Raw genomic sequence first — 24,877 nt, 5'->3', positions numbered from 1 at the left:
CCCTTTCTCTCCCCTTCGCTAAAGACTACTACAATTATACCGTGCAACACAGACATAAAACTGACAACACTGAACCCTGTTGGGCCACTTTGAAACCATCCATATACATGTAATTGTGCCTCAGTCACTACATGGTCCTGTGGCCTGACTGAAATCTAATCTATGTCCATATTTTCTGCTACATCTGTGGTGACATAACCCACTAAAGTCTTGACGTCAAAGGGTTGGAGTTTGCAGATATGCAGATGAGTATGGGCTATCCACACAGAGAACAATAACTATAATGATGAATGATGTGAGCATCCACACTGATGAATGATATTGTTCTGTTAACAGTTGTGCCAAGCATGCTCTGCACACTCCAGCTGCATTGCCAGTACATCCAGATGGATTTTGATTGGCTGCCAGTGTTTCTATTGTTCGTGAAATTGCTCTGAAAGTGATCCCAACAATATTGTTTACCACTGTCGTCCACAGTTTCACTGTGGATGATTTATTTATAGTTATTATTATAGTTATTGCTCTTGGTGTGGATGGCCTTTTACTGGTATACTGTATTAATGCTGTATAAATGTTTGACTCATTACACTAAATTGAAATGCGATTCAAAACTTCACAGTGAAAAAGGACTCTTGAACACACAGATGTGGTTTTCTGTTTGGCTCATCATGTATGTAAATAGAACAATTCCTTTAACCCACTTTAGTGTGTTTATCCATCTGCTCATGCCCTTTGTCTTGCACTGGAACTGTAGCAAAAGCACATTTCACTCTCCTGGGCTGCACTGCCTCAGTGATTTGGCAAAAAAAAAAAAAAAAAACTCCACAGAAAAACGACTAATGCTGTTGTTTTTCTGCGGATTGCATTGTTCATTTTTCAAAAGAGATTCCAAAGCAGGAAACAGTGTGATGTTTTTATGGTGCAGCAAAAAGTTTGGGTGAGGAGGAATGGATGAATATACAAAAAGTACAGTCAGTGTTGGTTTTATTTAACAATGACAAGAATCTTTCCAGATGCTTACTAAGTTGTTTTCGTTACCTAACCTTAACCATACGCTAAATAAAAGAGGTGGCAGATTACAAAACACTCATATGTGTGTGGTTTTTGAAGTGCTCAGAGGGTTCATTTTTGGAAGGCACTGACAATGCAATATTTGTGTGTAGGTGGCAAAAATAAACTCCCCTCAGGAGGCAAACTCTTAACTCTGGAGCAGGTTAGGCAGTCCATGTTGCTTAAACTGTTAAACAGAGATCAAAGAACTGCCTCACACTTACACAAGTACACACACACACACACACACACACACACACACACACACACACACACACACACACGCACGCACAGTGGGAGACTGAGGATTAAGGATATGATGTTATTGAAGCTTGTAAGTCATAATGGACCTAAAAAGGACCTAGCATGTCTCTCAGCTGCAAGTCAACCATTCAGTCGCTCTCCTGTTGTGTAAGTGCACATGTGTGTGTGTCACACTGAAGTGTGTGATGTGGTAAGTGTGTAGGTTTAAGTTATGTCATTGAAATTTGTAAATATTTTCTGATTAATGTTAGCGATGTGAGATAAAAAGACATAATTCCAGAGCTATAAGCACCCACGGAAAGTACACCAGAGCACAGATTAAAATACTTAAAAAATATATTTTCAGCTGCATTTAGAGAAAACTAAAAATATAAAGGCCTCATACATTTTCAGACCACACGCTTGTTTACATACAAAGCACATTAATAGACTGCTTTCATGCTGCTCTTAGCCTCAGGCTGTGGGAGCTGTTAGCCTGGGGCTAACAAAGCGTTCACTCTAGCACGATCCTGACACATTCAACGAGAGCTAACCCCAACTTTAGTCTTGGGCTTGTTGCCCCTGCTCTGGAGATGGGTTAACCCTGAGTTTGCAGGGTTATCCCCTGAAAATTGACTTAACCTGAGACTTAACGTGGCCAGTGTGAAACAGGGCTTCCAACTCACCTTAAACTCAGGGCTCGTAGAAGTGCAGTGTTAATCGTACAGCCCTGGGCTTAGGCTAACCCTGGGTTAACAATGGATGAAAGATGCTAAGTTAGCCCAGGGTCAACACTTAGCCCATGGCTGAGGACAGCCCTGGGCTATGAGAATGTAGTGTGAAAATCCTATGAAAAAGAGTGAGCCCTTGTTAATTTGTTTGAAACAATTCAAATAAACACAAGAAGTTTGTGCTCTAGAAAAGGATCAGCACTCAGTGAATAACCTCCTAAGCCCTATGATAAGCTATTATGGCNTAAACTTACAGGATCAGCAAGCACACTCACCTTGCAGCATGGTCTCAAACAAAGGGATTCAAATAGGCCACTCCCACACATAAATAACCTTCCTCTTCCTGGATTTCCTCCTGAGAGGAAGTGGATCTCTCCACCTGATCTCAAGGAGTTATGTACCCTGCTTAGTAGTTCCCCCTGCTGGCCCCCAACTGACATTATTTCTTCGCTTCCAGATCCATTGGCTACATCTAACTGCTTCATCTGACATTTCCTTCACTGTCTTCCTCAAACTCTGTCCCCGCACTCCGAGTTCCCCCAGGAGCCAGACAGCTGATCTTACTATGAATCCCCTACACCCCACTTCCACTGGACAAATCCTAGTTTTCCATCCTCACTGCTCAGCTTCTGCTCCTAAGTCTGCATATCTAAGCTTTTTTCTTTCATAGGCTTCTTCCATTGTGTCAGCTCAATATATAAATGAATACTTCCTCCAAATTAGTCTTTGTGTTTATTAGAATCAAACTCACCAATGCTTATAATTACACATATTATCTCGTGAGGAATTCACATGTGACTTTGCATAGCAGTTTATTGCCAGAGCATTTAATCGGTGCAAATCCAGTCTCCAAGGTAACTCGCTGATGGGGCTTGCTGGCAAGTACCATGTTTTGAATAAGAATATTCCTTTGATCACTTTTTGCTTATGACCCACAGTTTGCTTTAAAATAACCATGTTGGGGCGTCGGTGGCTTGGTGGTAGAGCAGGCGCCCTATGTACAAGGCTGTTGCCGCAGCAGCCCGGGTTCGAATCCAGCCTGTGGCCCTTTGCTGCATGTCACTCCCTCTCTCTCCTCCTTTCACACTTGTCTGTCCTATCAATTAAAGGCTTAAAAATGCCCAAAAAATATCTTTAAAAAAAATAAAATAACCATGTTGAAGAAATAATGAATAAAATAGAAACAGCCAGTACTGACATGCTAATTATTACAACTGGCACTGAAACATTCTCTGGTACTAGAGATTGTTTAACCTTTAATCAAAAAGCCATCTCTACATCAGTCCTCACGTCTTAACATTAATGATCTTTCCACAGACTAAAGGCGGTGGTGATATTTATTTCCGTTTTGCAGTGCTGCTTACCACTCTCCTCTGATGCCTGGGTAGTTTCCAAGTATCTAATTATTTTTTACTGCACAGCTGAGGAGAGGGGCAATGAAGCCGATCCCTCCAGAGCTGTGCCTGCCACTTTTACAATATTACAACCCCAAATCGTCCATTTTTCAAATATATAAATCATATCCCTAGCTCTCTCCGTTTCCCGTCCCTGGTTGAAACTGGGCTAATCAGTGATGGCAGCAGCCTAACATATAACAGCACGTGTTTGGAGAATGCAATCCGAAGAGTTTTACCTAATATTATTCGTCGCGAAGACACTTCATCTCATTTACAGTCAGTGTTGTAATGCTATTTTCAGCAATTGCAACAACCACCTGTTAACTAATGTGGAAATATTACATGTAATTATACTTTTTTGAATTATTCATTGAGAAAATTGAATACATAATGTCTTGTGCATTAGTGGAAAAAGTCAAAAAGGTAATGGTTTATCTGATAGATACCTACATAAGAACGTACACAATAAAAAGATGGGACTCTTTTGACTGTTATTTTTGTTTTAGGTGGTGATATAGACCAGGATTTACTGTCCTTACTTACAGAATAATTCTCCACTTTACAATATAACTGCAGACAATGTGAGGTTGTCAAAATAATTCTGCTCTAATGGATAGTGGGGAATGATAATGTAGCTCTAAGTGCAGTACTGACATGTGACACAAAGATGTTTTAAAGAAGATAGCAAAAAGACTGTTTTACTCTATTCGAAACAAATGATAATGCTGAAGAGTCTAATAGCAGCTACACACTGACACCCTTCTACATACATAGCCATGACTAAATGGAGTGAGTGGTTATGAATAAAAGTCTTCATATGCACAGTAAAGATAATTTAATGTAAAGGGAAAAAGGAAAAATAATTACATTTTTCTTTGTCGCTATATATTCTCTTTCTTCTGAGGGAGGAGTCTTAAAGTGATGCAAAACATTACCAGCTGGGGTGAGGTTTTAGATAAGCCGTCACATTTTAAACGCTGGTAGTAGTCCATCTAATATGTGTCAAATTATGTTTTGGATTGCTAGAATATACAGCAGCATCAACAAAGGCGACTGCTGCTGTTGCTTTTCCAAAGCCTCCACAACCCATTTTCAACCAAGGCACAGGCAAATTCTGTTGGATACACTGTGATCTAGGTCAGTGGAAACACCACGTCTCTGGGAGAACATGGCTTGGAAACTGGCCTGTGCCAATATTTTGGGTCATACCCAATCATCTGAATTTGTAAAACAGACTAAATGGTGAAACTTTACAAAGTTGCATTGCCCTACAAAGCAAACAAATACATCTGTTTAATCATAAAACAACTCTTTTAAATGCTGCACTTTGATCATGCACAACACAAACACAGAGAACATCTTCAAATGGGTCCTAGAAATGATCATCAAGGGAAGCTGTGCTCTTTACTACTGGGTCACTGGAAGTGCACTATAAGGTTCTCTCATTTGGGGAAACACACAGCAGTCGGACACTTTAAAGAAACATAGAGGTCATACATTTTTAAATCTTTTTGGTTGACACAAGTATCCTAGATTAGCACCAGTTTATGTGAGCACTGATTTCACGGGAACGATGTCTGGGGAGTTGTGATACAAAGTTACAACGGACACCTTGTTTTTCACTGAAGAACCTTGTCTAATGTCATGTGGGAAACACTATAAAACATTGAATATTACTGTGATTATTTAATATTTGCATACATCCTCCATATCAGCTAGCTACTGTTAATGAGACAAGGGTGAATTCACAACCACGTATGCACATGCATCCACATCTAATTGGCATGAACAGCAATCAAGGGCAACTTGGAAGTTGGCGCCTTTTTGTTACGCGCCCCTTTCATTGTCACGCTCTTTAAGCCAATTGGCATGAACACCTTCACACACCTTCACACAAACACACACACAATTGACCTCTGTGCCAAATTTCAGCCTCCTAGGGCAAAATATGTGACCGCTAAAGGTTGGGAAAATTCTGTGGAGGATCCGAAACCAACTGACAGAGTGAGCTGGAGAGCGTCTGGTCTTAGCCAATAAAAATATTCTTATCAATACTGTAATATTGATTTCAACTTTATTACAAAGTCCTTCTTGGTAGGTGACACATTTTAAAATCTTGGTATCATTTCTAATTGTAGTGAAGAAGTATGTTAGAGAGGAGAGAGACAAGCTATGAGAGAGGAAACATGGCTCCTACAGCTTAAGGCAAGTTAGATTTAAGACTTTTTAAGATGTTTTTTAATGATACTTGAAATGAAATTTAAGACCAATTTTACAATAACCAAAACTACTATACTATACTGGCCGTAAAGTAAATATGAGTGTTGTTGGCTCTCCTATCTTCATTTGGATGATGTCAATGATGACAAGTTATTCTGATATCTTACGATGCAATGTCAGAAAAAAGTTTTTCATAAAATCCTACTTGCCATGTCTGAGCATTTTTCAGACTTCTGAAGGATTGATTTAAGACACTTACATACCAATTAAGGCCTTATTTCAAGATTGATTGATGAATTCACTGCCTTTTTAAGACTTTTTAAGGATCGGCAGGAACCCTGGGAAAACATGAGAGACGAACGGTGGGGAAAATTGTTTGGGAGAGACAGAGAGAGAGGGATGAGACGAAAGACCTGCTGATTAATACAAAAAGAGAGAGGAGGAAAGCCACGGAGAGGGAATTATGCCCAAGGCTGTTCTCAGGAGATTACAAGCTCAGAAGAAGTAAAAGGTTGATTGTGTATCTCTCCCCCTCTACCTCATCATATCCCCTTTGTCCTCGATTCAGCCTGGGGACACACACGAGGACACGCAATGTTTGCTAGATGTCTACGAGTCAGTTCTGTGTATCGCATTTATACCTGCTCCTGTGGTCTCGACTTCATCACAGTAAAGTTTCATACTTCATCTGTAAAATAATCACAACTCTAAAATAATATAGTGAAGAAACATACTAATTCTATGTATCACATTTTATTTTTTATTTCTCTTTTCTTACCTCTTGATTGAGCAAGGCAGCGGCCAGTTTTTGGACTTCAGGAGTTAGCAGTTGGGTCCCTCTGATGACTTTACTCAGTGCAGCCAGGGATTGGTGAATGCCCTGTGACAACAGTTACAGTTTAGTGTACATACTGTGCCAACGTTTTAGGGCACTGGTACCTGGGGTGTCATTTGACATCTTGCCTTTTGATTGCTGTGAACTGGTTCACTGTGACAGGCCCTGTGATTGACTGATTGGGCTTCGTATTTTCATCTGATTACTTTGCTGTCTTAAAATCAAACATAAGTGTCTGAATTACATTATCTGTTTATGTTTCACACTCATCTCATGCGTCTTCATAAAACAAAGCCCATTTTCCATCACTCCTAATGTTTCAAAATATCCATCTCATTTACATTGCTGGGTAAAAGCCTTGAATTATTTGATAAAAGTGTTGTTCCAAATTACAAATATTCAATAAACACTACACGATGAGAATATTTTCCTTTTTGACAATGTACTATTTGACACTTATGAAAAAATGTACAAGTGTTTGTCTTTATTAAGAACACTGGTTATGTGACAAACCTGGACCAAGCGGATGGCGTTGAACTGCTCCAGAGCGATGAATGCCAGGACTGGTGACCCCTGACCTTCTGTAGGTGGCGCCACCTTCTGGTGGATCAGAGTAGAACCCTGAGAGACAGTCAATAGACATAAAGACATATTGGCATACTGAGAGGATAAACAGATAGATTGCTACTCAGGATAAAACTGTACTTTTCCAAGACTGAAACAGAGAGAGAGAGAGAGTATGAGGCTGTTAAAACAGTGTACAGATGAAAGAAGGAAAACCATTTAATAACTGGAACATTTTAAACATTACATCTGCTAATCAGGCTACTCAAACTGGTCGCTAAACAGGAACATGGACATATAATGCATTTTGTAATTGCTGCCGTGCATCAGCATGCTTTGTTTTCCTTTTAAATGATTTCCTCCATTACGACTTATCTTTCCATTGTTCCCTGTGGATTTCTTTAGCTCAACATACATATACTAAATTCTTCCATTCTCAGCTCTTCCACAAAAACAGGATGTAACCAAATGGGGAATTGACTTTTAGTCTGCAGTACAAACCAAAGGGACAATCTGTTTACTTTAGTTAACACAGAGATCCACTGTAAGTACACCAAGTTCTGGTGTTTGTAGACTTTCACAAACACAAATACATGAAGAAAAAACAGGTGTGCATACACACTGATATTTTGTATTCTGTTGCAGTTATCACACTCTGTACCTGCATCCTATTTTGTTTTCGTCGCACCTACTCAGTAAGAAACAGCAAGAGGAAATACAGAATGAGAGGGATGGTAGGACTGTGGGATGGAGGATGCAGGAGATAAATAAGACAGTAAGAAAAAAACGCAGAGTGATGACAGCTCTGCTATTTTCTGTATTCAAACATATAACTTAACAGCCAAATAAACTGATTGTGTTGTCTCATGCTCCTCCCCTCGATCCAGACTACATTAAGATTTGTCAAAATAAATACACACAAAATCATGCACACAGTTTACAGACAGAAACGCACATGTACAAGGCTGTTGCCGCAGCGGCCTGGGTTCGACTCCAGCCTGTGGCCCTTTGCTGCATGTCACTCCCTCTCTCTCTCCCCCTTTCACACTTGACTGTCCTATCGATTAAAGGCAAAATGCCTCCAAAAATATCTTTAAAAAGAAATGCACATGACCATAGATACTCACATAGACGCCCACTTAAATCAAACACAAACATCTATACATACACACAAACAAAGACACACAAACAGGCATGTGCATGCAAGCTACACTCCAGGGATCACACATCCGCTGATGGTCAAACACAGAGGGTTAGCTGACGACAAAGGTCCCATTAATTGAAAGCAGTCAGAGGTAGATTGTGATCTATGGGAAGCTGGCTAGTGATACAATGGCAACAATTAACACAGTCAATCATTCTCCACTCAGTGGGTACGAAACAACTCTGCCTGCGAGGGACTGGGAGAGAGAGGGACACAGGCGTGAAGTAGAGAAAATGAGAGGGACAGCATGTGTGATTTACAACATGAGAGTGAATAAAAGAGAGGCAGAGCTACAGAGCGGGAATATGGTGGCTAAATTATTTAATGTAGAGGTAGATGTCCTTTTGATTTGAAAAGGTGCCAGTCTCCAAGCAACCGCACACAGCAGTGCTGCCTGACTAGGCAAGCCAGTGGCTATCACACAGAGTGCTAAATTAGACCGTACTAATTTTCAATTAGCTTTCACAGCTTTTAATTTCGACTAGTTGCTGCTGCATGAGCAATGTACAAAACATGATTCTGCATACAAATAAAGACCAGCGTGGAACTGTCACAGCTTAAAAAGAACTTCAACATCTATTTGTAAATACTTAGCAGGTACTAAGAGTTTGATGGAAAAATAGTATGTAAGATATGTGGGAATTTAGCAACTTTAAAGTTGGAGGTTTTGTCAGCAAGAGTAAATGACTCATTTCAGTGATGTGGAGATCAGTGATGTAGTGTTTGAGATTGGTCTTGGTCTCCAGGAAGGTCTCAGTCTCATCTCACACTCGACCACATTTTTACTCTGTCTTGTCTTGGTCTTAGACAGAGGACTCAGGATTATATTTCTAGTCCACAACTGCAGGGACATCATTAAACTGCCTGTGCATAAAAGGAGTAGTCAGTAAAGGTGGTTAGTGGAATTCAGCGCCTTAGTGTTTGTTTGTATTTGTTTGCTCATAGAAAACAAAGAAAAATTCCCACCCATGATTGACCTCTGCAATGCCTTTTGATTATTTTATCAATACATTTCTCATGGTACACTACACACACACACACCCACACATATATACACAATATGGCAATAAAAGCAGTAAATTAAGGGGAATCTTCGTTTGTTTTCTGTCAGTGTTTTATAGGAATGTGATCACTGTGAGTAGTACTTATGGTTTGCATGTTCCACATTTATGTCACGCAGTGTGAGACTTGCACTGGTCTGGTCTTGGTCATGATTTTTTTAGGGCATGAGGTTAAGAGTCACATACTGAAAGATCTGTGACATTTTAATCAAGATGAAATGTATAGGGCCTGCTTTTCAATTTGGTTTGGAGAATTAAAGGATACACTTAATTTGATTCTTGCTGAAGACTTTTCAGTTTTGGAAAAGGAATAAGAAATGTGGGAATAATAACCTGGAAAAACAGAACTGACCTGGTTGAGTTTCTTCCACAAGTGAAGGACGGGTGAAAGTCCATTGGACCAGAGCTCCCTGTCGAACTTTGATCCTGTTGCTACTGAGCGGCTCAGGACACGCAGCTGGGAAATCACCTGTTAGTCAACACAAAAAATATCAATTTAGCAAAGGTGTTGAAGAAGTGACGCAGAGATAATTGTTTCCTGATTTAATAATCTGAGTGTTGCATCTGTTTATGAGACAGGTCCTGTAGTGCACTTGTAAAAGTCACCCAAAAATAAATGGCCCATGCTGTTTGCAACTCCCTTCATGTAATTAGGTGCAGAGGTGAGATTGATGATTTAAAAAAGCTCACTATGTAGTCAAAGAAGGTGAATGTAGTAATCACGCCTGTCCTTTGTAATGTGCAAAGAGTGAAAAAGCAATGTATGATTAAAAAGAAAATCACCGTTAGTTCTTAAAATACTGTGATAAATGTCACTGACACCTCTGGTAGCTACACTCTCCAGTGACAGTCAACAACATTTCACATCCTGGAATATTACAAGTGAAAAAAGGCCAAACCCTAAACACATCTCCTAACAGGTCCTTACACACCTAATCAAGCGTGCTTAGCTTCAGGCTTAAAGTCTTGGATAGTGCTTTTATCATGACTCAGTGTGTATGTTTGTGCAAATGTGTGAGTTTCTATACATGTGTGTGTTGTGAGGAAGGCAAAGCGTCTGATAAATGGCTTTCATTTGGTCCAGGAGAACTCTTTACTAACACCTGCTTTATCTTCTCTGCTCAGGAGGGGAAGTGTGCGTATATGTGCGTGTAGGTGCACACACGTGTGTGTGTGTGTTTGTATGGAAGGGAGAGAGAGGGGGAGGGTAGGGGGATAAAAACTAGATAGCTAATCTAGAACTTCACCCTGACAGCAGGAAAAATTAGGGCAGCTGAGGATGGAGATTTTAAATATACTGGGGTTCAAATATATAGGGATTTAAATATATTAAGATTTATTCTTATCTCAACCAGTGACGACCAGGCGGCAACTGCATTTACAGCCATAACCAACTCGGAAGAAAAAGTTACAAGACAATGTCTATGTGCGAGGGAGTTCAGTTTTAATCGCACTGGGTGCAGTCAATTTAGTTAAGGCTTTCACTTTAATTCAATGTAATCCTGGATTGTGGTTCAGGGTTTTTAATCAGGGGAGTATTTCTCACGGTCTGAGTCAAGATGGTGAACTATAAAGACATATACTGGGCAGTAAAAAACACAAGCACTGGTGCTATTATACCCAGATATAAAGTATAATGGGGACAGACAGCTCATTTATTCAGACAAGATGGAGGAAAAGATACTTTCTTGATGCACAATTTTTGTATTATCTTATGCTAATAACCCAATGATACATCTTCATTTGCTAGTCAATACTTCAAATAGTTACTCATTATTTAAATTGCACATAAGCCCAAGAAACTCCCCAGTAGACTTTAGGACTCTTCTGACCCATGTTGGGTCAGTCACACTGAGCCTATGTATTTATTTTAAATGGCATCCACCAACACCACCGATGGTCCCCTAGGGTCCGTTCAGTGTGTGTGTGGTTAAGTGTCCAACCCACAGACGGTGACACGGGTCTTCAGGGAGAGGAGAGGGCACGGGGGAGAGAGAGAGCATGAATGTGACAGTGACAAACGACAGCAGGAGGGGAGACAGTCACAAGTAGGGGAGAGCGGTGGAGAGAGAGACACACAGTATCATACACACAAGTGGCCTTGTGGGAGTGGTGTGAATTAAACTAGGTTGGTGGTTCCAGTAATCAGCAGAGCACACTGACGGTCAGAATGGACTTAAATGCATTAACACCCACATGAGGACTGTATACAGGCTCTAATGGGTCTGTGTGGTTTAAGTGTGTTTGCTGAGAATAATTACACACAGAAAGACAAAAAATATCAACACCATCTCAGTCTGTCCATCCTATCACTCCATTTCATTTTGGCTCTATTTCCATAAGCAAGAGTACTGTTATGAATGTTCTGTTCTGATCTGTTCTGAATGAATTATGTTACATGTAATATTACATTACTTTCCTTTTTACCTCCACCAAGGAGGTTATGTTCTCGCCAGTGTTGGTCTGTCTGTCTGTTTGTTTGTCTGTAAAATAACTCAAAAAGTTCTAAACGGATTTTGATGAAATTTTCAGGAAAGGTTGATAATGGGACAAGGAACAGATGATAATTTTGGTGGTGATCGGTTGAAGCGAAGTGGATAAAATAATAAAATGGCGGGAAATCCGAGCTGCTTGGCGGAGGTCTGTGCTCTCCGAGTGCTTTTCTAGTTTACATTATATTTATTATGCTGATGCTTTTACCCAAAGTGACTTACATGAAAATGCACTCAACCATGCGGGTACAACCCAAAAAGTGCAAGTCTATTGAAGAGATGCTGCTAACAAAGTTCTGCTAATTTAGTAATACATTTCATTTCCTATAGATTCATCATAATAAAAGTCTCCCATTATTTTGTTATGTATAAACTTTTGTTGTGAAGCACCAAAAAATAGGTGTTGACGGGATCATCAGGGTTTGTCGGCAGTTGGCGTGACGTCACTGCTACTCGCTTGAGGGCCGGCGGCCTGGTTTTTGGACCTACTCCTGAGAAGGTCCATTTCCAGCGTGGCTTAGCATGGCACGGTGCGGCCAAAAGTGCCAATAGAAAAAGGGTATTATACGCCTTTTCCACCAAAATTAGCGCCTGTACACAAGCTTTTAAAACACGAGAAAACCCACTAAAAAAAGGGGATAGACTCCTTTCCCATTGCCGGTAGATCGAGCCAAGTACAGCACTCTATGACAGACAGTATATTTTCTGTGCGGGTTTTTTATTTTTCTGATATGTCACATTCTACCTCTAGGATGGGCTGGAAAATAGGATAGTAAACAGCAAGGAGGTCAGACTAATCTTAACGATGTTCGAGCGCTGGATGGAGACGGACAGTATAGTATTTTCTGGTAGCTTGTCATTGCAACATGTCGGCAAAGGGGCTAAAATCAGTGAGTCCACCTGGGTGTGTATTTTCATCAGTGCCAATTGGAGACGATCGAGGCTGGAGCCAATAAATACCCGTACTACTGCAGAGTTATTTGACCTGGGTGTGAATAACCTTTCCATCAAATAAAAAAGCCAGATGTCAGCAGGTGTTTCTTGTGCAGTGGGAAGGGGGCTTTAAAGACAATAGGAAATAGATAAAAAGAGGTTTTGTGTTTATTTTATGGGCCAAGGTGCAAACTGAAGAGATGAGTTTTCAGGCTGCAAAAGGAAATATATAGAGTTTCTGTTGTCCTGATGTAAAGGGAGACTTCATTCCCCTGCTGTAGAGCAAGGTCAGCAAAGAGTCAAGACTTCCCAGGAGGCACTGCTGGGATTCAAACCCAGGATCTCCTGTTTACAAGACAGGCACTTTCATCAACTAAGCCACAGTGCCTTGCATATGCGTTTGTGCCATTCTGTTTGAATCAAGCAAAAAAGAAAGTAAACAGTTGCAGCCATAAACAGCTAAAATCCTGTTTCTCTTTTATCTCTCATTAATGAATTAGCCTTTCCTTTTGGTGAAACCTCTCCCTTTCCTAAAACACAAACACACAGACAACCATGACAGTGAAAGAACACATCTTGTGTTTGCGTCAGAGTGCGTTGCGTTGAGTTACATCAGAATCTGCAGTGACCATCAACACACACACACACACACACACACACACACACACACACACACACACACACACACACACACACACACGTGAACATACACTTTAGAAATAATGATTATTGATGACAATATGAGCATAAATTTAGCGAACCATCTGCAACCGCACGTGTTGTCAATGGAAACATTGTTCACACAAGCAGTGCAAACAGACAGAAATGCAAAGATGTAAACATGGACAAACACTTGGGCTGGACAATTAATTAAAATACTATTAAATTTGTAATATGGCCGAGTGCAATTTCCAAATCGCTGGAGCGGCATTTTTTTGATGAAGGTAAAATATACCACAACATGTGACGCATTGTGTTGTTACAGAGATGCCCCAGCCTACATATCATATTTCATATATTCCAGATGATGTTTGTTTGATAGAGACCCCATCAAAAATAACATCATCATTTTTATATGTTTTTTTCATTGAAAATGAAATGCAAAAATTACTTTTCCCACCAAAACTGCGACTTATATCACAATATGATTTTCATTGCAAGTCATGCAGCCCTAGCCCTGTCCCAGGATCCTAGTTACAGAGCTGTAAAGCCCACGGCTACAGAGCATGCTGTGAGCTCAAAAATATATTCAATAGAAGTGACATTTTGAAAAATGTTTTCATTTCATTTCTATGTTAAACACATACAAGTATATCAGCTACAGATATGGTTGGTGACCCCGTCTCCATGTCAAGAGAATCCAGAAACTCTGCCCTCACCTTTATACTCACATGTCTAACCTCAACCTTTTGGCCAGTAATAAACTCTAAATTAATCATCCTTGCCCGTTTTGAAGAACATTGAACATTACACTCTTTGTTAACAATACGTTATTGCTGCAGAGTAGACTTTTTTTTAAATCAGATTACACCTACAAACGCAATGACCACACAATGACAACATGACCTTGGCGACAATAAAAGATGATGGATTACTCATCTAATCTAAACTTAGTTTCACAGCTCTGCAAAGTCAATTTTATTTCATAGTAAAATAAATGGGAACGGATGGCTGCCTGGTGAAGTGCTTTAACCTTAAATTGAAGTCCTGACCCTAAAATAAACTGCCTCTATCTCTCGACAATGGGGGAGGTTCCCTGCAACATGACAAGGGTTGTAGGGGGGTACTGAAGGGTAAACACACACGCACACGTACTAACACACAATCAAACACACACACACCCACACATACGCAGTATAGACAGAAAAACAGTAATAACTGCAATGTCATACAAAGTAACTGCACAGGTTTCCCCTCCAATCTGGCGGAGTAATCACCTCTGTAATTTGAGCAGTAATTAGGAGATGAATTGCCTGTCTGTACAGAGAGTGCAGTGAAAGTGAAAATGTGAGCAACTGAGCATACCTTTGGGCAGGAACTACTTTGACCTGACTTACCGAGTGGAGCTGGAAAACACCAGTATCTGTACTGACCAGATCCACGTGCTTGACTTGCTGACACATACTTTAAATGTGGATATCTTCATTAAAATGGTTGGTTGCTATTTTTTGCGCAGTTTGCTGCCCTGCAACACTGAATGTTAACTCTACACTGTAGTGTTACAGCAGAGGAAAAAAGCAAAGGATTTTATTTTATTTAATATAACCCAAACTGATAAATCAAATGTGTTCTGATTGGTTGTGATACCTACATTTAAATTGTAATAAATGTGCAAAAAAAGCAAGATGAAAATTTTCTTTGCACCTGAATGTCTAGAGAGGTTTCAATAGAACGAGAGGGTGAGAGTGTACATGTGTACTATGCGTGTACATGCATGTATGTGAGTGCATGCGCATGTGCACTAATGAATGTGACTGTGTGTGCTCCTGCTGTTAGTTTGTGTGAGCCCATGGGAATAAATATGTGTGTGTGCCTTTGTGGTTGTATCTCTGTATATGTGAGGAAAAGATGGAGCTTGCAGTGGTGGTGGTGTGTGGGTTGGTGGAAATAAGCAGGTGGCTATGTGTGTGTGTGTGTGTGTGTGCACCTGGGAGCTGATGATTCTCTGGGAGGATCTCTCTATGTTGGCAGGCAGACCAAAGAATGCAGGTCTGTCATCCTCTGGGAGATTCTCTATAACGCTGCGGTAGTCCTGAGAAGACACACAGACAAACACAGTACAGGTCACACACAAAAATGCACCCATTTGCCCAAATAAGGAGAAAGAGAGTGTGAGCATATTGCCTATGTTTACAATGGCTCTAAGACACAACACAATATTTTATAATTTCCAAACAAAAGGGTGTTGTTTGTATAGTTTGATGCAGATTCTCTAACAACATCCATTTGGTACTAAACATACTTTTAAATACTCAAATTAAACTCCCAGTTACTACTGCCAGTTCAAAGTATAGGTTTTCATTTTGATTTCTTTTGCTTACCAAACCATCTGTCCATAGCTCTACTTCACATCTAATGAAAAGTTTTAGGCATGTGTTCCTCCTTATTGTTTGTGTATACAAAGCTGCATCAACAGAATGCAAAGCAACAGAATGATGAAACCAATTGTGTGAACTCAGGGCTAACTAATCAGATTTATTTGCAGTGGCTACTTTATAACCCAACTTAAAATGAAGCTAACACAACATGGACTAATGAGACTTCAATACTCAGCAAACCACTAATAGTAAATCTAGTCAGTGAAAAGCTTGGGTGCATTAATTCAGTACCTTCTTTGAATTGTTTTTGCTTCCGTGCCAGGGCACCTAGGGCCAGCAGCTTAAAGGGACAGTTCACCCCCAAACCAAAAATACATATTTTACCCATAGTGCTATTTATCAGTCTACATTGTTTTGGAGTGAGTTGCCAAGTGTTGGAGATATTGGCAGTAGAGATGTCTGCTTTCCCTCTAATATAACGGGACTGGATGGCACTCGGCTTGTGATGCTTTTTCCTCTACAGCAAGAATTTATTTCTTGGACATCTTTAGGAGCCACACATACAGCACCTATGCCTGCAGCTGTAAATTAAAATAAGCATTCCTGCATATGCAACACCACTGAATCATTCTGACAACCTACCACTACTGAGCAGGAGTTTGGGAGGCTGATCTGAGGTGGAAAGAAGCGTGTTCCTCCTCGACTCTTTCTCTGACCAGCCGAGAGGGAGGATGAGAGGAGGCGTGCAGAGAAGAACTGCTCAAGGTAGGAGCGTAAGATGCGGAGGTCAGAGGGGTTGTCGATCCGTCCACCATATATGGCGCTCTCTAACAGGCCATGGACAAACTCCCACTGGAAAGATTTACCACCTTGGAGACAGCAAGACATGCAAACACAAAGAAAGCTACAAACGTGTTGTAAGTCGCACAGAGAACAAGAGAGCAATAATGTTGGTCTAACATGCTCACACACACAGAAAAGCAGGGAAATACAAAGAAGGGCTCTCAAACACTGCATAGAGATGCAAATGCTGTGTTGTCCAGGTCATGCTCTATCAGGGGTAGCTTGAATTAAAGAGGTAATTGATCAAAGAACCCACAGAATCCAGTTCTCATTACCATATATGCTGCAGAGCGAATCAACAGAGCACAGCTCTCCGCTGCATTGTAATGTTTGTTACCAGCCCCCCTACCTTCAAAGAGCCTGTCGATGATTTCAAAGCCAGCACGGAGGTCCGACATAGAAAACTCATAGAACTTTGTCCAACCCTGGATAAAGCACAGAGGAGGAAGAGGAAGCACAAAAATGACAAAATATTTATTTTACTCCCAGTACAAGAGTCAAGATGCATCAAGTGCTAATGGGTTACTTTGAGAATTTGTCAACCAAACAGTAACAGATGGCATTCAAAATCTTACATCCATAGTGTGCGAGGATTGAAGTATCATCCCTCACAAGTATTCCCTTTTCTTCCTAATCTTTTAACAACTGTGAGCAAGTACAGTCTTAATTACATGACTGCCATATTTGTCTACCCCAGAGATGGAATACACAAACCAGAGAATCAAGAATAACTTCTCTTGTGGCTCTCACTTTCAGGGTAACAATACACTGTGTGTATTAGTGATACTTGACACTGTTAAAACCACTTCAGAACATCAACATACATCTAATTGCCTCTGTAATGGTCAGCTCAAATGTTACTGTTATACTAAGTGATGCTTTTCAGAAACCCAGAACAGCCAAGGTTTTGTATTACAGCCCCAATATAAACTGTCTTAAATGTCCAGTGTGAACTATCAAAAGAGCCCAAAACTAACTGGAGCTGAAACACATATTTGAGCCTTATACTGAAGGTAACACCACCTATTAAGTCCTAATTTCCCTATTAATAATACTAATAGGTTTAAATAAGAATTCCGTAATATTTTTTACCACAAGATGGCGACTCTACAGTGAGCTATTTATGATTATTTGGTTCCTTAACTTTGCAGCATTATGGTGATAACCAACTAATCCGTCCAAGCATTATTAAGCTCAATTCAGACCAAAGATTTTTGATAAGACAAGTTGAAACAGGCAACTACTTGCAATGCGCCATTTTGCAATGTTCTAAAAAGCTGCCGGTTCACACCAATGCAACTAGATGAGATGGTGTATCATCTCTACGCAACAACTTTCTGTACTTCTGTTCTGATCTTCAGCTTTTCAGGCTTTTGTTGTGGCTGAATATAATTTGTAGCTTCTTAAAATATGAATGAGAATAGTGATAGTGAGATACTGGCAACAGTTGCATTAAATAGGCATCAGATGCACTGCATTCATAATAAATACACCACAATAATATAAAAAACCAGCACCAATTCATCAGTCAGTGAGAATTTGTGTGTGAGGGGGCATAAGCACAAACAGCAAGCAGCAGCAGCAGCGACCCACCGTCTGACACCAGCACACTGTGAGGATGGAAACAGAGGGCTTGGCGGGGATGGAGCACCTGCTGCAGCAAACGAATACACGGTCTGCGGTCATTTTGACTTGATCAGTGGACTTCACTACAAGCCGATTTTATGTTGAAAGAGGTGATGTGTTTTATGTTCTAAAACCAGCTGCTGGCGATTTGACCTGCTGAGTTGCAGGTGACACCATCAGCCGGCTTGAGTCAAGCTCAGACCGGCCAGTTCACACCGCTACAGCTTTTCTCTGCAGTGTTCTAAAACAGTTTTGTCTTGTCGCAAATCTTTGGTCTGAACTGGGCTTTAAATTCTCCATTTTTTTCCCCCTTTGGAATCCACAAGTAGCTTAGCTTGGGAGACTCAAAACCGGCCATTGCTATTGTGGTTTGGTAAAATTTAGAAGAAAAGGTGCCAGGGCTTTTTTATTCGGTGTATAGGCTACACATTTTTACAACTGGAGAATGTAAGATTCACTTCAGGCCTATAACAATAATAAAAGAAAATTAAAATGTTGAGAAATAACTTTATTCATTTCCATATAATTGTTTTGTTGGGCCACAGAGAGCCACTGGAGAGGGGCTAAAGAGAGCATGTGGCTCTGGTGTTGTAGGTTGCCTACTCATAATTTAGGGGCAGCTATTGGCAGAAAAGGTACATAATATTCATAACTATGTTTTCATTAGCTTAAATTACCTGAAAATAAGAACTGTTTTGTTTGCCGTGTTTTCTATACCTTAGAATGAGCCATTCATATCTACATACTGAGCAGATTCTCCCCTATGGAGTCTGCTATGTTGTTCTACAGTAACCCAGACCAGACAAATCAAACAGTGGCTCTAGATAGGGCCATCAAGTTTTTGGGTCTGGCACCATAGTTCTCCTGCACGCTAAGCACATGGGAGAAGTTTCAGTTCTGCAACCTCGCCCCTAGAGGCCACTAAATCCTACATATTAGACCTTTAATAAGCTGCTGAAGGGAAAATCACCAGTAGCTGTTGAGTGAAGGTTAGACTGTTATAATATTCACTTTCTTGACTCTTCTGTCCTGGCAATAAGCAAACCTCCCATACAGTTAGTGGGTAAATCACAAAGTTAAGATCAATCCAGTTTTTGCCCAAACAAAGATGCTGCACTGTGCGTTGGAGCACAGGGAGTTGAAACATTAGTACTGAGGCTTCAGGGAGTGAAAAAAAAAGTCTGCTGCAATATGACAACACATATGTACACACAAAAAAAATCATAGTGTTAAAACATAACTGAGTGTGAGGGCAGTCTCAATTTGTGAGTGTGTGTTTGTTGCACTTCGCTGCTATTCATTCAGCAGCTACAATCTGCCCACTGATGCCGTAGGTGGATGAGGTGAGGGGTGGAGGAAAACTGTGTAGGCATGTTCAGTAATTCTTTGAATGATTAAGTGTATGTTGTTTGTTTTGTAATCTTGTGCTTGAGTGTGTATTCACAGACAGTGGGACACGTTTCTACTACATTTGATAAATGTGCTAGTACATACATATGTATGAGTGAGATTTCAGATTGCGCTTATGCATGCACGCATTTATCTTACGCACAAAGCACTGGCTGCTTATTCAGTAAAAGATTCAATGCATGGGTCTTGTAGAGGTGTGTGTTTGCATGTTTTTATTGATTGTGTGAGTATATATCTTCAATTACTTCGTGAGCAGACAGTGAGCAACCTAGTCGTGTTTACCAGACATAATTGGCCACTCCTGCTGTTCTCCTATGGCCATCAAATTAAATCTCGGACTTCTTCTACCGCGGCTCTCTCTCACACACACATACATAAACACAGAGACATGTAAAGAGAATGAAAATGGGGAAAGTATGAATGAGAAAAGAATGGAGGAAAGCAGATGAAGCGAGGACAGACTAAGTGATGGTGAAGTGGACGAGGAGCTGTGACTCTTTAAATAATTAGGCGATCATGTTCATGGATGAGAAACAACATCATCTGAAATAAAAAAGAGATAAAAATGTATATGTAGTATATATATATATATATATATGTATATGGAGAGAGAGAGAGAGAGAGAGAGAGAGAGAGGGAAAGACGAGAGGAGAAACAAATCCCTAAGAAACATACACGACACACAGACGCATGCTGCCTGGAAAATAATTATGTTATGTATGTTCACATTCTCATTTAGGGCAATCAATACTTTTTTCCCCTTAACAACTCCACATAGAGCAGGATGGCTAAGGGGGAGTACTGGGACAAAGCCTGGGAAATAGGAGAGACAGGGAGGAGAGGAGAAACAAGTGTGCAAACGTTGTGGCAGTTTAATTACAAAAACATGTTCTCTGCCACAGTTCTCCCTGGTGTAAGGGTTTACTGGGACCGTGTTGATTGTGTGTTGGTTAGCAGACAAAAAGAGATACCTTCCTGCTGTAAGTGCAGGCGTGTCGTATCATTCGATTAGACACACCACTCTGAGGCATCACTGCAATACACGCAAAGACAAATGAGTCCCAGTGCATCTCCAGACTCAGCCACGCTCGCTACCAAACTGTAAGAGCAACCGCTTATGTTGACAAGTGGAAACATGACACAGCAAACTGCAGCAAGTATCGAGTAATTACGGGTGCAACCACATCATATTTTTCCAGTGTAAAAAATGTCTCTGCATCTCTGTATTTGATTAGCCTGGACTCCTCAAACACAAGCAAACCAGCTTATAAACAAAAGCCACAGACTCCAGAAGCTTTACTCAGCGGACTTAATTGTGTTCCTTCCTATTCTTTATTAGTCACTGTGCATGAGCATTCCAGGCTTATGCCCAAAACAAACTGGTTTGTGCTGTGCAACATGTCGTCAGACCATGCTGGAAAGTGTTTATAGCTGTCCAAGGTAGGGAGAAAACCGTCCTGTCATCGAGAGTGGGGAGCCATGATAATCGTTTAAATATGGGGATAACTGAGCACGCTGTCAGACAGACTTCTCTGAAAGGTATTCATATTCTTACACTCTGATGTACACATGAGAAGTGACAGAAATAAACAAAAAACGAGCATAAGAGAGAAGTTCAAACTGAACTTATGGTTTCACTTTTGCAGAGGTTTAAGTAATTTTCTCATCGACTTACAAACAGCAACTAAACTGTTTTTTTAAAGATGTTGACACAAAGATTATACATTTCATTTTGTAAATCAGATTTCAGTATTTACAAAAGCTGTGGTGTTTTGGACACGTGGGTCCCAATAGTCTAATAACGCTATTGTTCAGCATCATTTCCCTCAGTGTTTTTTGATTTGTTATTTATTTTGTGCTGAGTCATCACTGCCTCGGGTTTCAACTGAGAAAATAAATAGTCTGGTTTTCTCTACAGGGATTCAAATGATGTCATTCTATACACCCTCTATCTTGTTGTGAGAGGATGATTTATCACCAGAGCTGTAGTTCAAATGAGGGTTTTAGTCTTTCAACATTTTGAGCTGATTCTGGCACAGGTGAAACACACCATGTGGATATATTTAAAGCTGTTGTGAGACTGTTACTGTAAAGCTGAGATACTTGTCAGTTTAACAAAACAAAATGAGCAACAACTACTATCATATTCAGTAGGTCAATGAAATCCATTTTCAGTTGACTCCTTTTTTTTTTTTTAAATCCCTTGACAGTGTACGGCATCTTGTATTTCCCACGCTTCCACTATCCTGACTGACAGACCCTTTGGTCTCCAGGCAGTGTGCCTGAAAATTATCAGGTGGAAGCGGCTGCTCTGGAGCCTCACCAATGTGGGGGCTGTTTTATATATTGTGTTTTGTGTTGTGTGCATTGTGTGCATGTCGACCAGCAGGCAAGTTTACGGCAAAGGCTTATATTCACAGTTGCACACACACGTACATACAGACACTGCCAGAGGCACAGCACAAAGAGCAAACACGTTTGCTATCTTTGCTGGTCAGTAAGGACAAAGAAAACTGATCTCTCAGGCAGTTTTTTTCTCTGTCTGTGGGTGTCAGCGCTCAGACAATGACTTTTTATGTCAGTGTTGTTGTTGTTCTTCCCTGTGGATATCAATGTGTGTGTTTTGTACGAGTCATTAACTGGCCAGGAAATAAATAAACTATGCATTTATATAGCTGTGTAATGTATAGATGTGTGCTGTAAATATGAACTACACTTCCCAATAATTACGTACCTGTGATAATCAGTGTGGAAAAGGTCATATGCTGTTTGTGTGGGTGTGTGCAAATACATCTTTGGGTTTTACAAGTAAAAAAATAACAAAAAGCTTGTTATTTTAAATGGCATTCAAACATATTATCATGCTACAATTATCAGTGTGAAGTGTTTACATACGACAGAAGCTAATGCTAGTAGCATTCATAAAAGAGCTTCGATCCAATGGCAGGAAAATGTCGTTGTCTCAGCGCTGAACATTTGAGTTTATTGTGCTGCGATGAAATTTCAGAACTTTTACCACATTGTGGTGTTTGTGTATTTTACCTGTGGTATGTAGTTGCGTCTCTCTTGGCAGACAGCATGGAACCAGGCCAGACAGAACAGAGACTGGGCTCTGGCCAGGACGCCTCCTGCACACAAACAATCAACAACATGTCACAACAAAAATAATTATGATAAGCAATCATTCATGTTTTATAACCCAGAGGGCAGGCATCTTTTATAATTCATCAAACAAAATACAACAGGGAGGACTGGGAGGAGAATCCAGCATGCTTTATTCTGCTGTGGATGGCTTTTTAACTTTTTTGGACATGTTGTTTGCTGCTGTTAATTTTTTGTCCCAGACCCTGCAAGCTTGCTGGGTGTCTTTATTTACAGGACTCATAGCCTGATCTAATTAATCACGCACTGATATCACTACCACTGATTACAGTAACAAATAGCATTGTGTGGAAGGAAGAGAAGAGAAGAGCCAACCTTTACTGATCTGCTCTGGAGTCCACGACTCATATGTTCTTAACAGATTTTTCTTCAACCCGGGAGGAGCCTGGAGATGGAGACAGACAGACAGGGAAGGGACAAGGTAAACAAGGAAAAAGGGGAGAAAAGAAAGGGTTTTATTATAATGGAATCCCTCAAACATTCAGATGTCACATGTATTTTCAGATTGCAAGGTCTAAACATTGTGCTGTCACACAAGCACATGGCAAAGCACAGGGAGACCTTGAACATGTATGAAAGACTTCTGTGTTGCATGGGAAGATGCTACAGGACACACTGGGTGGCACCAAAAAACAAAAAAAAGGCACTGCTGGGATTTGAACCCAGGATCTCCTGTTTACTAGACAGGCGCTTTAACCAACTAAGCCACAGCGCCCTGTGGCAACAAGAAAAACTGTGACAAAATTACAGTGAGTTTGTAGAACAAATGTAGGTATGTAAAACAAAATATCTGACTACTGGTAAAACAAAGGGTAAGGGATACTACTTGGACACAGATATATGATACCCTCTTTCCACCGAAATTAGCGCATGCATGCAGGTTTTTTTTTTTTAAACGCGGAAACATTTGCTAAAAATAGGAAACACACTCCCATTCCCAGTAAACTTGAGCCATGACCACAGCTCTACAGCTCTTTTTTTTGACTGGTGTGACATGTGAAAAGTCACAGACAGGCCAGAAAACGGTATTTTGTTTATCAATTATGTGTTCTTGGCAAGACCAAGTAGAAGCTGTGAAAGCAATGTTGAATGTGTGTCATGTTGTTTTGTTTCACAGTATGTTGTGTTGTTCTAGTGTAAACCCAGAATGCAGGAGCAGTAAACATTTGATCAAATGTAAAAAAGTCTTTCTCGCATTACAAAACTGTCATACAACTACAGAAAAAAACTGGACTGGTCAGACAATACGGAGACACTGAACAGGAAAGAGCAGATCATATCTTATAGAGGGACTGGAGAATTGCATGCAAAAGACTGTGCTGTTTATATCATTTGTAGCTCAGCGTTAGTATCCCTGGGAATTACAAACAGAGTCTACAAATATACTGGAAAAAATATTGCTTGGTCAGGATTGAACACCCAGTAACGATTACCACCTATGTTCCTGAGTTATGCTGCACTTTAGTTGGTACATGAGTCAGCACATATTGTATCTCAGACCAAGTTCTCTGTACATTTGATTCCTCTGGCAACATTATGCTCTGTTTATAATAAAAACAAGAAGCATACATTGACATTAGTTCGCACATTATCAGCTTTGCTGAACATTTGGTACCTCCATCTGGTGGTTTTGATAATACACACAGCCAGTAATGCATATGTACTAAATTTGCCAAAATTGGCAAAACAATCCCTGCATATGTTACCAATCTCAGCAGATGAAGTGTATTTGCCATGGGATTACTTTTTATGTTGTACATCCACAGTCAGTCTGAATTTCACTTGTTTCAGCTGCAGTAGAAATGTTTTCCATTTGTGCATCAGTGAAAGTTCATCTTATGCTTTTATTTGCCCTCAAGGAAGTAAGACGTTATTATTTTATTCTCACATGAAGCTACTTCATTCTGGCTCTGTACATTATCATTGAAAATACATTTGTAGAATTAAATATTTGCTCTATAAGAGGTCTGAGCTGTTGGTTTACACTGCGAGTCTAATGCAAGGCACTAAACATATTTACTCTCTGAAGCTTCAACACTAAACTGTAAAGGGGAGTTGAGTGTGGGTA

The 24,877-nt window shown here is 40.3% G+C and overlaps 1 protein-coding gene and 2 non-coding genes across 5 annotated transcripts in view; all 3 read right to left on the bottom strand.

The window, feature by feature from the left end:
• The window catches only part of LOC126405259 (cytoplasmic dynein 2 heavy chain 1), a 145,615-nt gene that overhangs the window by 9,363 nt on the left and 111,375 nt on the right, over nucleotides 1-24,877 (bottom strand). For all 3 annotated transcript variants that reach the window (XM_050068912.1, XM_050068929.1, XM_050068921.1), the window contains 8 exons: nucleotides 23,125-23,194; nucleotides 22,690-22,775; nucleotides 16,961-17,036; nucleotides 16,411-16,637; nucleotides 15,378-15,482; nucleotides 9,658-9,774; nucleotides 6,990-7,097; nucleotides 6,420-6,521 (listed from right to left, as the gene is read on the bottom strand). In XM_050068912.1, coding sequence (XP_049924869.1) covers nucleotides 6,420-6,521; nucleotides 6,990-7,097; nucleotides 9,658-9,774; nucleotides 15,378-15,482; nucleotides 16,411-16,637; nucleotides 16,961-17,036; nucleotides 22,690-22,775; nucleotides 23,125-23,194 — 891 coding nt within the window. The remainder of the gene's footprint in view (nucleotides 1-6,419; nucleotides 6,522-6,989; nucleotides 7,098-9,657; nucleotides 9,775-15,377; nucleotides 15,483-16,410; nucleotides 16,638-16,960; nucleotides 17,037-22,689; nucleotides 22,776-23,124; nucleotides 23,195-24,877) is intronic.
• Nucleotides 13,045-13,118, bottom strand: trnat-ugu (transfer RNA threonine (anticodon UGU)). Its single transcript has one exon. It is a non-coding gene; the product is annotated as a tRNA-Thr (tRNA).
• Nucleotides 23,451-23,524, bottom strand: trnat-agu (transfer RNA threonine (anticodon AGU)). The gene has a single exon. It is a non-coding gene; the product is annotated as a tRNA-Thr (tRNA).

Source organism: Epinephelus moara, chromosome 2 (assembly GCF_006386435.1).
Source record: "Epinephelus moara isolate mb chromosome 2, YSFRI_EMoa_1.0, whole genome shotgun sequence".
Classification (NCBI taxonomy): domain Eukaryota; kingdom Metazoa; phylum Chordata; class Actinopteri; order Perciformes; family Serranidae; genus Epinephelus; species Epinephelus moara.
Note: the sequence above shows the minus strand (reverse complement) of the source record. Positions and strands in the feature narration are given on the sequence as shown.